At 41.9% G+C, this 13,803-nt stretch overlaps 1 protein-coding gene across 7 annotated transcripts in view; it reads right to left on the minus strand.

The window, feature by feature from the left end:
• The window catches only part of QRICH1 (glutamine rich 1), a 52,790-nt gene that overhangs the window by 12,020 nt on the left and 26,967 nt on the right, over nt 1–13,803 (minus strand). For all 7 annotated transcript variants that reach the window (XM_042929305.1, XM_042929308.1, XM_042929307.1 and 4 more), the window contains one exon: nt 5,824–6,861. In XM_042929305.1, the coding sequence (XP_042785239.1) occupies nt 5,824–6,861 (1,038 nt within the window). The remainder of the gene's footprint in view (nt 1–5,823; nt 6,862–13,803) is intronic.

Below are 13,803 nucleotides of genomic sequence, written 5' to 3' on the forward strand. Positions count from 1 at the left end.
AGATGAGCCAAACAACAGAAACCCTAAAGCTCCTAAGAGATTTTTTTCACACTGTTCTGAGTAGGACATGAGGTTTTGGGGTCCCCAATGTTGATACTTAACATTTTAAAATTTTTTATTATTTATTTAAATTTATTTATTTTTTAAATTTATATCCAAGTTAGTTAGCAATAGTGCAACAATGATTTCAGGAGTAGATTGATACCTAACATTTTACCTCTTGAGATTTTACCAATAGATAAAGAAAAGAGAACATCAATACACAAGAATTAAACTGTAATAAGAAGCTCTTGGGTTACATACCACCCGCCTTTTTAAGGCTGTAATGATAATGAAGGATTTCTTCTTCTGGAAAGTTCAATGTCATTTTTTGTTTTGTTTTGTTTTTTAAGTAAAATGTCACAATATGTGAAAATGTTGCACTTGCTTCTCTTAATACGCTAAAAATGGTGGAAGTTTTTAAGTTCTTCATGAGTCCAAGCTGGGTCATGACTACTACTTCTGGGGATACTTCTGGGGTCTATTCAACACACTAATTCCAAGTTTGGCAACCATCAGCAAAATGACCTGCAATTAAGCCCACAGACGTTTTCCAGAGTGGCAGAATCTCATTCCCATAATGTCAGCTAAGGTTCCAGAGGTGGCTAGGAAAACCCAAATGTTCCCTGGATCCTGAGACAGATGATAAGCACCCAGGCCTGCAAAACTACTGAAATGAAGACCAGCAGCCAGTGACGGGACACTACCTGCTTTTGCACAGCCAACGATCCTACCAGAAGCAACCAGTGCTGCGTTGCCAAAACCAATCCAATGTAAAGGCACTCGAACTGCTTTTCCATAGGTCTGCACCAGTTGACAAGGCATACAAGCCTTGAGGCCCCAGAATCTTTTTAAACAGATTAGTCTTTCAAAGACCTTCTCACATAAAAAGGCCATTCTAAAGTTCAGTCATTTCTCAGAACTACTGGCCCAAAGCACAGCTTGTCAAACTATAAAGTGCAAACAAATCACTGAAAGATTTTATTAAAGTGCAGATTCTGATTTGAAAGGTCTCAGGTGGGACCTGAGATTCTGCATTTCTAACAAGTTCCCAAGTGAGGGAGCTGGTTTGCAGAACACACTTTGAATACCAAGTGTCCAGAGTAGTGACCATTAAACTTTTGGGCGCACTTTAAAAACTTCTGGGCTGCTTTTAGAAAATACCCATGACTGGGCCTTATCCTTGCAGATTATGATTTAATTGGTCTGAGGGGGGGGGGTCTGCCACCAGTACTTTTAAAAGCTCCCAGGTGATTCTCATATCCAGTCATGGGTGAAAATCATCCCTTTTAAAAGAAAAAGGAAAGTACAACAAACAAGTTATGTTCTCTCCCCTGCAACTGTAAGATGAGAGGGTTAACACTGAAGGATCTATATGGCTTCTCTAGCTATATATAAGGTTGGTTTTCTCCCCAGCATATTCCTTCTCAATAATACTGCTCTATTTCCTAAGGACATTTTTGAAGACAAGAGGCACTACTCTACCTTCCTGCCTCCAAAGGAAGTCATCCCATCCCATCCTCAATGGTCTAACAGCCAAGCCATGCACACAAAGGGGCAGAGAAATGTCCATGAGCCTCAATCACAATCCTCATTTTGGGCAGGATAGATAGCATCATAGATACCAAGCATAGATTCTTGAGTCTCACTCACTTGTCTATATTCTAAACAAATTCCTTTGAGCCATTCATCATGCCAGGGCCTACCCAAAGGGCTAAGCAATGTCAAATTATTCAAACTGAAGGCAAAATAATTTATATACGACACATTAATCTGCTTGTCAATGAATAAAAATAAAAACTCTCCTTCCTATCTCTGCTCAATTAAACAAGGAGATAAAACAGTATCAGTGCAAGGTTGTTAAATGTTTGTCAACCCAGGAACTCCACTGTAGACACGCTTCCCAGTTCAACTACCAATCTCCTTGGTGAGTCTTAACCACTTTTCCAGTTTGGATTTCCATGTTTGTGGAAATGATTGCTAACTATGCACCTCCAAGCTAAACATCCCCTTAATATACCCAGGGGGTACTATATGTTTCCAAGTGAACATCTTACAACCAACCACCTCAAACTAATATCTACAGAGAGAACTCAGCATCTTCCCCATCCAAAACTATTCTCAGAGTTCCCTCCCTACCTTGTTCAACGGCAACACCATCTACCCAAGCTGCAAAATCTAGTAGGAGTCTGAACAGGTAAGTAGGTGGGGGCCAGGGCATGTGGGGCAGTACTTTCCTTCTGGTTTTTAGACAGGTGCCCTTCACCCACTAATGTAACATTCCCAAGCATCTTGACAGTAAACTTCTTCTATATCTGTCTAAATGTCAGTGGGTAGGGGTGGTAGTGATCCCAACCAGGATGAAAACTACTGATGTAAGTGGGGCCTTATATACTGTGGTGTAGAGTTTTCCTATTTATAATGGAGTCCTTGGAGAGTTTTAAGCTGAGAAGTGACACAATCTTACATTTTAAGAAAATTATTCTTGCTGATTTATGGAGAATGGATTGAAGAGCAAAGGTACTGGTGGCCTGGACCAGGATGGTGACAGTGGAGAGAATTTAAGAAATTCTGAAAAGTGTGGTGGCAGAACCAAAGTGGCTTCTTGAGAAACTGGCTGTGAGAGTAAGGGAAAGGAGACTCAAGGATGATTCTTGGGTTTCTGGTTTAAACAAATGGGTGGAGGATGGTACCACTTTCTGAGAGGGAAAGTTTTTTTTTTTTTTTAACAGTACATGTATGTATGTATATATGTATGTATGCATGTATGTATGTATGTATGTATGTATCTATCTATCTATCTATCTATCTATCTATCTATTTTTAAGTAAACTCTATACCCAATGTGGGGCTCAAACTCAACCCCAAGATCAAGAGTTGCATGCTCTACTGACTGAGCCAGCCAGGTGCCCAGAGGAGAAGTTTTGACAGTGGTAGAGGTGATGCTAATGAAAAGCTGAAATATCCTCAGTAAATCCAAGGAAATGAAAAATAGGCTGCTGGATGTGTGCGAAAGGTTCTAAGAGGAAAGGCATGGTCTAGAGATAAAGATCTGCGTCAATGCAGCACAGGCTCTGGGCTCCAGAGCCAGTCTTTCCAGGGCTAAAGCCCAACTCTGCTAAATACTAATCCTGGCTCTGGTCTTACTGGTTTAACCTGTGTCTCAGTTTCGTCCTCTGTAAAATAGTGGTACACACCTCATGAAGTTGATGTGAGAATTAAATGAGTTAATATGTGTAACACTGAAATAGTGCCTGGCAGACAGTGTCAGTGACTATCCTCTTCATGGCACCAGCCATCTAGAGGGTGCTGAAAACCATGGCCATGGACAGAAATCCCTTAGGGAGAAAAGAAGGCCAGTACTGAGCTCTGAGGAACATCTACATGTATGGTTTAGACAGAGCCACCAGCAAACTCTTCTGAGAAGGAAAAAGAACCAGTAGGGGTAGGAGGAAAAACCACACCAGAAGAGAATTCCAGGAAGACAGGTATGATCTGTTGTTTAATATGTTGCTGTGAGATAAAAACAGACATGCCTCTTAAATCTGGCCAAAAAGAGGTCACTAATAACCTTAACAAGAGCAGACTCACAAACTGAAGAGAAAACCTTTTAGAAGGCAGAGTCGGCTTGCGCAGATAATGCTTTTGAGAACTCTGGGAATAAAGCACAGTGGAGAAACAGGGCAATAGATGGAGGTGCATATGAGCTCAAGGGAGGGCGGTTTCACCATAAATCTCATTTTAAAGTGGGTGATAAGAGAACTTAAATAAAGGGTATGGCAAGTGAAGGACCACAACACTTTGTCATCAGCTCTCCTTAGGGTTCAACTCACATCACAATTATCTTCCCACGGGCTGTGAGTACTCCAAGGGCAGAGACTCTCTATTCATATTTGTTCCCCAGCACATAGCACTAAGCCTAATAAGGAAGGCAGAGGGATGTTTGTGGTATAAATGGATGAACTCATCTTTCCTGCATGATGGGTATTCTTCTCAATTTTTCCTTTTCCGGTAATACCTGATATACATTCCTGTTAAGACTTTCCCAAAGGAAACATTGCCCCTGAAGAATACAGGCCTACTAAAATGAACTCCAGAAAAGATCTTCCGATACAGGGTCCAGAAGTACAAATTAAAAGAGGACTTTTAAATTAAAGAGGATTGACTTGTGAACTGGACCATGAGGCCCAAGAAAGCTGAGAGCCCTGATGTCCTCCATCCTGGTAAGCAATAGCTGAGTGCAGAGCTACATCACAATACTCCACGCTGGTCTCTTCTACGTGCAATTAATTCTACACATCTGTACTTGACTCTTCTTGTTATCACAACTTTTAGGATTCTGGAAAAATTTCCTACCAAAGATCAGATCAAACTCAACTCTTCACTTTGGGAAGATAAATCCTTTGCCTCCCATGCCAACTCCTCTCCCACAGTTCCCCTCTCATGTTGCACTAGGCCACGTCCCTTCTGTCCATCCCTGGTTCTGTATTCATGCTGCTTCACTCTGGTCAGTTGATCCTATAAACTAGAGATCAAATACCACTTTTTTCCACAAAGATGCCTCTGCTGACTTTTTAACCTAGGACAGTTTCTGAATACCAAGTTTATTTTTGTGTGTCGAGCACACAGCACACTTGATTATGCTGCCTTATATTCAAAAAATAGAAATCATACATTCTTACTCCAAAACTGGACTGGAAGCTACCTGAAGCAATGACTCTGTCTTGCTCAACTTCTAGGCCTGACAGCTGGATATTTAATAGGTCCTTAGCAAAGTCACCTAAGTTAATATATTATCTATGAAACCACTTGGTCAGCCTTTGCTTAACCAATTACATATGGCCTGAGTTTCTGAGTATGGGCGCTGTTTGTTCCAGCTCCCTTGCATACATTCCCAGGAGTCCCTGAGACACAGTGCCTTCAGCAGTCCCATGAGACGAGAGTCCCTGAAGTTTACTAACAGTCTTAAGGAATAAATTTATCCATACGTCCGTGGTATCCTTAAAAAAATTTAACAATTAGAAAACATAAAAGAATCAAGCAATTTTAAAGTTGAAATTTCAACAGGGTTCTATTATTGTAACTTTTCTGTAAGTCTAAAATTATTTCAAAATAAAAGTTAAAATTTTTTTTCAATATAGTTTCCATAACAGAAAATTAACGAAAGCTTGACTATTGTTAAATACCTTTGGGAAATCACATTGCAGTGGTGGCTCATCTGACACTCCCAAAGGTTATCACTTTTAACAGGCCCTCTGGAAAGTGTTTTTGATCATCTAATTCACCTACATTGTGTCCACAGATGATAACTAAAAAGGAATAATTTCACAGCCTCTCTGCTGTGATGAGTTTACAGTCTAGTGCATACAGTCTAGTGAAAACTAGTTTTCATCTAGTGGATGAAAGTCTAGATCCATTCGTTTGTAATGCAGAAAGTAGCTTATTAAATGCAGATTAACACTTGGTGTGTCTCGTTAGTCTTTACCTTGAACTTTACTCTTAAGAGATTATAAAGAAGCACCTGAAGCATCTACCCCCCCAAATCAGTTATTGATCCTTTCATCTACCTCCAGTTACCAGGACAGAACTCCGGCTCATTGCATAGCTTCATCTGCTGCTTCTATTCCCCCTCCCCAACCTCAACCAAAATATAAATATTATATATTACTGCAAGACCAACATCGTTGCAGTAAACAAGCCAGAGGTGCTGGAGGTTACCAGGAAAGTTCTGTGTTGCCCTGGGCCCCAGGGGAGCAGGCTGCCCTACAGAGAAGTCTCACTTACTGAACAAGTAACCTGGAGCTGCTGCTGCTGCTGCTGCGATGGTGGCGGTGGTGTCTGTTCCTGGGGGGTTTGTTGTTGTGGCTGCTGCTGGGGGTCCCATATATGGACAGTCTGAGCTGTATTCTGGTATGTGCCTGCCACAGCCTGCACAGCCACTGGAATGTGGATGTTGCCATTCATGAACTGTGCTGGAAAGAGAGAGTTTGCAAGGGTCTGCACTACCTCTTCATGTGAGTTTTTCACTACAGACGTGGTGCCCACCATCTTCTCCTTGTCATCCTCCAGCTTTACAGCTGCCAGGGCCGTGGGTGAGCCACTGACGTGAACTGCATTGTAGGCTTCCTGGGGAATGGCAATGTGGGTAATGCTCTGCTGTTGAGGATCCCCACGGGGCTGGGCAGAGTAAACAGGGATGGTCCAGGTTTCTCCTGTAGGGCTAGTAATGGTCCCAGTGGCACTATACAGGTGGGCACTGTCTACTGTCAGTAAGTCTGGCCTCAAAGACACATAACTCTGCTGCTGGCCCTGTGGAATGGCCAGCACAGTAGCCACCGGCTGCCCTGAGATGGCATAGGACACAGTGATGGGCATGTCCACTTTGCGTTTCTTCACTGGCTGGAGGACACTGGCTGTGCCAACCCGTCGCTCCCCTTCCCGGGGTGAGCCCTGCTGAGACGGTGGTGGGGAAAGGGCACCCACGGTCTGGATTTGGATCTGCTGACCCCCAGCAAGAGACTGGCCGGCCACCAGCTGAGCCTGGATCTGCTGATGTGGGATGTGCTCCTCTGGGATCTCTGCAGCCTGGATCTGCTGGGCCGCCTGCACGTGCTGCACCTGGATCTGGGCTGCCTGCAGCTGTGAAGGGCTGGGGCTCTGCAGAGACGGGGTCTGGATGGAGGGGGCTGCCGGCTGTGGTGCTTGGCCTTGGATCTGCACCTGGACCTGGATGGGCTGCTCAGCAGGCTGGTGAACGGTGAGCTGCGGGGAGAGCTGCTGAGCCGAGACCTGCTGCGGAGACTGCTGTACCTGCACCTGTACCTGCAGCGACAAGATTCACCAGTGAGTGAACCAGGCAACATTAAGAATTCAGCCCCAAAAGGAAGAGATCTCAGGGAGAGGCCCTAGGTAATGTGAGGAGAAGGGGCTTCTTTGGAGACCATAACCCCCAAAACCATGTGCATAATTCTCCAGCATCACACAGCATTCAGAGCAACAATTAGCTACCAGAGCAAGCAAGACTATCAACTTGGATCTCTGAAGAAAATATCAGAACTTCTGCTTATGTTTTAATTATTGTTTTAAGGTGTGACCCCACCCCTTTGTTTTTGCATATTGGTATAGTACAAGTAGATAGTTTATAAAAATATATTTTGGTGTATGATCAAAAACAGTTTATCCATGGGGTGAGTAATAAAAAGTGTGGGGACAGGGGCACCTGGGTGGCTCAGTCAGTTAAGCATCAGGCTTTGGCTCAGATCATGACCTCGTGGTTCATGGGTTCAAGCCCTGGATTGGAGTCTTTGCTGACAGCTCAGAGCCTGGAGCCTGCTTCGGATTCTGTGTCTCCTTCTCTCTCTGCCCTTCCCTCACTAGCACTCTCTCAAAAATAAGTAAACAACAAAAAAATATATACTAAAAAAACAGTCTGGTGGGGACCAATGTTCTAAAGGGTCAGCAAGACAAGTACATTTTACAGGCATGCAATTCTCAACCCAGGATCAAAACTACTCCCACCACAGACTAGTGGAAAACACAGTAGAGACAAAACTCTTGAATTTGGAGAGATCTCCCAATATTGCTATTAAAATGTAGGCACTGATAAATAATTTCTTAAGATATCTTTTTTTTTAATGTTTATTTACTTCTGAGAAAGAGAAAGAGAGAGAGAGAGAGAGAGAAAGTACAAGTGGTGAAGGGGCAGAGAGAGAGGGAGACACAGAATCCGAAGTAGGCTCCAGGCTCTGAGCTGTCTGCATAGAGCCTGATGCAGAGTTTGAACTCACGAACTGCGAGATCATGACCTGAGCCTAAGTTGGACGCTTAAGCGGCTGAGCCAACCGGCACCCGTTAAGTAAGATATCTTTAAAAAAGAAACATTAAACAAACCCACAATATTCCTGACAATTTAATCTAAGAAGGTTACTATATCCTCCTTCTGATTTCTGATGATAATGCAGTTCATTTCTTATTGTTGTTACCTCAGCATACAAAGCAGCATGAAAGGATGCCTTGTACAGCCTGTGGTTAAAAAAAAAAAAAAAAAAAAAGAAAGAAAGAAAGAAAAAGATATTTCCTTCAGACACACATATCTAAACTCTAAACACTGGTAGGAAGGTAGAAAGGAAGGCAGATGAGAGATTTTATCTATCTAATAAAAGAAGTAGACACATCGGGGTGCCTGGGTGGCTCAGTTGGTTAAGCGGCAGACTTCGGCTCAGGTCATGATCTTGCAGTTCTTGAGTTCAAGCCCCGCGTTGGGCTCTGTGCTGACAGCTCAGAGCTTGGAGCCTGTTTCAGATTCTGTGTCTCCCCCTCTCTCTGACCCTCCCCTGTTCATGCTCTGTCCCTCCCTGTCTCAAAAATAAATAAAACGTTAAAAAAAAATTTTTTTTTAAAGAAGGAGACACATCACAAAGATAATCAAGCATGGTGCTAGGACAACTGGCTATCCATATGAAAACAATGAAGTTGCATCTCTTAATTATTTCATACACAAAAAAATTAAAAAGGATCTGAACAAACATTTCTCCAGAGAAATGCAAATGGACAATAAGCCAATGAAAAGTCGCTCAACATCATTAGTTATAAGGAAATGCAAATCAGAACCACAATAAGATGCCACTTGAAAGCCATTAAGATGGCTATAATTAAAAAAAGACCGAACTACTGGGACCTCATCAAAATAAAAAGCTTCTGCACAGCTTAGGAAACAATCAGCAAAACTAAAAGGCAACTGACAGAATGGGAGAAGATATTTGCAAATGACATATCAGATAAAGGGTTAGTATCTAAAATCTATAAAGAACTTCTCAAACTCAACACCCAAAAAACGAATAATTCAGTGAAGAAATGGGCAAAAAACATGAATAGACACTTCTCCAAAGAAGACCTCCAGATGGCCATGGAAATGGCACATGAAAAAATGCTCAACATCATTCATCATCAGGGAAATACAAATCAAAACCACAATGAGATACCACCTTACACCTGTCAGAATGGCTAACATTAACAGCTCAGGCAACAACAGATGTTGGCGGATGCGGAGAAAGAGGATCTCTTTTGCATTGTTGGTGGGAATGCAAACTGGCGCAGCCACTCTGGAAAACAGTATGGAGGTTCCTCAAAAAACTAAAAACAGAACTACCCTACGACCCAGCAATTGCACTACTAGGTTTTTATCCAAGGGATACAGGTGTGCTGTTTTGAAGGGACACATGCACCCTCATGTTTATAGCAGCACAATCAACAACAGCCAAAGTATGGAAAGAGCCCAAATGGCCATCGATGGATGAATGGATAAAGAAGATGTGGTATATATATACAATGGAGTATTACTCAGCAATCAAAAAGAATGAAATCTTGCCATTTGCAACTACGTGGATAGAACTGGAGGGTATTGTGCTGAGTGAAATTAGTCACAGAAAGACAAAAATCATATGACTTCACTCATATGAGGACTTTAAGAGACAAAACAGATGAACATAAGGGAAGGGAAACAAAAATAATATAAACACAGGGAGGGGGACAAAACAGAAGAGACTCATAAATATGGAGAACAAACTGAGGGTTATGGGAAGGGTTGTGGGAGGGGGAATGGGCTAAATGGGTAAGGGGCACTAAGGAATCTACTCCTGCAATCATTGTTGCACTATATGCTAATTTGGACGTAAATTTTAAAAAATAAAAGATAAAATTAAAAAATAATAAAAAAAGAAAATAATACATAGTTTTTATTCTCAATAAATACTTGATTCAAAAAAAAAAAAAAAAAAAAAAAAGACTGGGGCGCCTGGGTGGCGCAGTCGGTTAAGCGTCCGACTTCAGCCAGGTCACGATCTCGCGGTCCGTGAGTTCGAGCCCCGCGTCAGGCTCTGGGCTGATGGCTCGGAGCCTGGAGCCTGCATGCTCTGTCTCTCTCTGTCCCAAAAATAAATAAAAAACGTTGAAAAAAAAAAATTAAAAAAAAAAAAAAAAGACTGACAATAACAAGGGTTGACAGGGATGTAAAAAAATTGGAATCCTCATATACTGCCAGGAGGAGTGTAAAATTGGTACAGCTGCTTTGGAAAACAGTCTAGCAGTTTCTCAAAAAGTTAAACATACCTATGACAAACATGAAAAACCCACAGGACCCAGCAATTCCACTCCTAGGTATATACCTAAGAGGAATGAAAACTATGTCCACATAAAAATGTAGATACAAAGTTTATAGTAGCCTTATTCCTAATAGCTAAAAAGCAGAAACAACCCAAATGTTCATAAATTGATCAATTAAAAATATATTTGGTATTTCCATAGAACAGAGTATTATTTAGCAACAAAAAGGAATGAATGAAACTTTGGTACAACTTAGATAAACCTAGTGAAAACACTATGCTAGCGGCACCTGGGTGGCTCAGTTAGGCATTCGACTCTTGATTTTGGCTCAGGTCATGATCTCATGGTTCATGAAATCAAGACCCGAGTAAGGCTCTGTGCTGACAGTGTGAAGCCTGCTTGGGATTCCCCAACCCCCCTCTCTCTCTGCCCTTCCCCTGCTCTCTCTCAAATAAACATTAAAAAAAATTATGTTAAGGGAAATCAGTCACAAAGACTAATGATTGTCTAAGAGCACAGGATTGGGGAAAATATAAATGGGTACAGGGTTTCTTTTTTGGGTTGATAAAAATGGTCTAAAATTGGTTGCAGAACTCTGTGGGTAGATTTAAAAACTGATGAATTATATACTTTTTTAAATTAATTATTTTTATGTTTATTCATTTTTGAAAGAGAGAGACAGAGCACAAGCAGGGGTAGGGCGGAGAGAGAGGGGGGACACACAATCTGAGGCAGGCCCCAGGCTCTGAGCTGTCAGCACAGAGCCTGACGCGGGGCTCGAACTCACAAACCGTGAGATCATGACCTGAGCCAAAGTCGGAAGGTCAACTGACTGAGCCACCCAAGCGCCCCTGAATTATATACTTTCAATAGGTGAATTATATGAGAATTAGATCTCAGTAAAGCCATTACTAATTAAAAAGATAAGCAAGGAGATTATGTAAAGGGCATAATAGACCTTGAAGTCAGACTTGAACTTGAATTGCTGGTATACTTTCCTAGCTGTGATTCCCCTTAGATGTAATATAAAGGGGGAGAACACCTAACTCCCTAGAGTTGTAATGAGCATAAAATAATATTTACCAATATACAGTAGGTGCTCAAAAAGGAGGTTTCCTTCCTTATAAGCATTATTTCTTCTTTGTAGACTTTGTTTCGAGAGACAGGGTGTGAGCAGAGGAGAGGCAGAGTTAGAATCCCAAGCAGGCTCCATGCTATCAGCATGGAGCCCAATGTGGGGCTTGATCCCACAACCGTGAAATCAAGAGTCTGATAAGCATTATTTCTTTACACCAGTGAGTCTCAAAATATAGCTTCCAGGCCAACAGCATCAGTACCCAGGCACTTTTAGAAATACAAATTCTCAGGTCCCACCTCAGAACTACTGAATCAGAAACTCTGGGGAACAAGCCTAGCAATCTATCTTAACAAGTTTTCCAGTTGACTGATGGAAGGCCCATGTTTAGAACCAGTGCTTTACATCAAGGACATAAAGGAAACTATGAAACCAATTACTATAGAAGCTTTTTTGGTCCTGGGATCCTCTCAAAAAATTATTGAGGACCCCCACTAGCTTTTGATTACATGGATATAGATGTTGATATTTACTGTATTAGAAATTAAAATTAGGGCACCTGGGTGGCTTAGGTGCTTAAGCATCTGGCTCTTGGTTTTGGCTGAGGTCATGATCTTGTGGTTCATGGGTTTGAGTGCCACATCAGGCTCTGTGCTGACAGTGCGGAGCCTGCCTGGAATTCTGTCTCTCTCTGGCTCACTCTCTCTCTCAAAAAAAAATTTTTTTTTTTTTAATTTTTTTTTTTTTTTCAACATTTTTTATTTATTTTTGGGACAGAGAGAGACAGAGCATGAACGGGGGAGGAGCAGAGAGAGAGGGAGACACAGAATCGGAAGCAGGCTCCAGGCTCTGAGCCATCAACCCAGAGCCCGACGCGGGGCTCGAACTCACGGACCGCGAGATCGTGACCTGGCTGAAGTCGGACGCTTAACCGACTGCGCCACCCAGGCGCCCCTCAAAAATTAATAAGTAAACCTTAAAAAAAAAAAAAGTCCCTTGATGTGGCAAATCTCATTTAAAAAAAAAAAAAAAACTAAAAAAATAAAACAAACTAGGATATCACACAAACCAATCTTGTTAACATAAATAACACATGCCTATGAAAAGGCATACCTAGGTTTATTGTGCTCCCCACACACAATATAGGTTTTTATTTTTTTAATGTTTATTTATTTGAGAGAGAGAGAGCGCCAGCAGGGAAGGGGCAGAGAGAGAGGGAAAGAATCGAAGCCCTGACCTGGGGTTTGAACTCAAACTATGAGATCATGACCCAGACTGAAATCAAGAGTTGGATGCTTAACCAACTGAGCCACCCAGGTGCCCCTTTTATCATTATATTTTTTATAGTGATCTGTTGAGATCTTTGATGTTACTAAGTTACTTGTTATAACTGGGGACCAATGAACCTTGCCCATATAAGACCACGGCAAACTTAATTGATAAATGTGCATGTTCTAACAGCTCCACCAACAGGCCTCCTTATTTCCAGAGACAAAATAATATTGAAATTAGGCCAATTAAAAACAACAGCTTCTAAGTGTTTAAGTGAAAATAAGAGTCATTTCCAAAAGCTAGAAATGACTAAACTTAGTGAGAAAGGTATATCAAAAGCCAAGGCAGGCCAAAAGCTAGGTCTCTTGTGCCAGTTAGTGAAGCTGTGAATGCAAAGGAAAACTTCTTGAAGGAAGTTAAGTGTTACTCCAGTGAACACATGAATGATGAGAACACCAACTTTATTGCTAAAAGGAGAAAGTTTAAGTCAGCCAAAGACTAATTCAGAGCAAGACCCCAACTCTCAATTCTACAAAGGCTGAGAGAGAGGGGAGGAACCTGCAGAAGAAAAGTCTGAAGCTAGCGGAGGTTGGTTCATGAGGTTTAAGCTGTCTCCATAATGTAAAAGTGTAAGGTGAAACAGCAAGTGCTGATGTAGAAGCTACAGCAAATTATACAGAAGATTTAGTTAAGGTAATTAATGAAAGTGGCTATACGAAACAACAGATTTTCAATGTAGATAAAACAGTCTTATATTTGAAGATGCCATCTAGGACTTTCATAGCTGCAGAGGAGAAATCAATGCCTGGCTTCAAAGCCTCAAAGAATAGGCTGACATTGTGTTAGGGGCTTATGCAGCTGGGTAACTTTATGGTGAAACTGAAGTTCACTTATTATTCCAAAGGTCCTAGGGCTAAGGCCCTTAGGATTTATGCTAAGTTTACTTTGTTTGTACTCATAGAAAAACAAAGCCTGGGGGCGCCTGGGTGGCACAGTCGGTTAAGCGTCCTGACTTCAGCCAGGTCACGATCTCGTGGTCCGTGAGTTCGAGCCCCGCGTCAGGCTCTGGGCTGATGGCTCGGAGCCTGGAGCCTGTTTCCGATTCTGTGTCTCCCTCTCTCTCTGCCCCTCCCCCGTTCATGCTCTGTCTCTCTCTGTCCCAAAAATAAATAAAAAACGTTGAAAAAAAAAAATTGAAAAACAAAGCCTGGATGATAGCACATCTGTTTAACGTGGCTTACTGAATAATTCTAAGCCCAGTGTTGAGACCTACTGCTCACAAAAAAAAGGTTCTTTTCAAAATATTACTGCTCACT

This window comes from Panthera leo, chromosome A2 (genome assembly GCF_018350215.1).
Source record: "Panthera leo isolate Ple1 chromosome A2, P.leo_Ple1_pat1.1, whole genome shotgun sequence".
NCBI classification, from domain to species: domain Eukaryota; kingdom Metazoa; phylum Chordata; class Mammalia; order Carnivora; family Felidae; genus Panthera; species Panthera leo.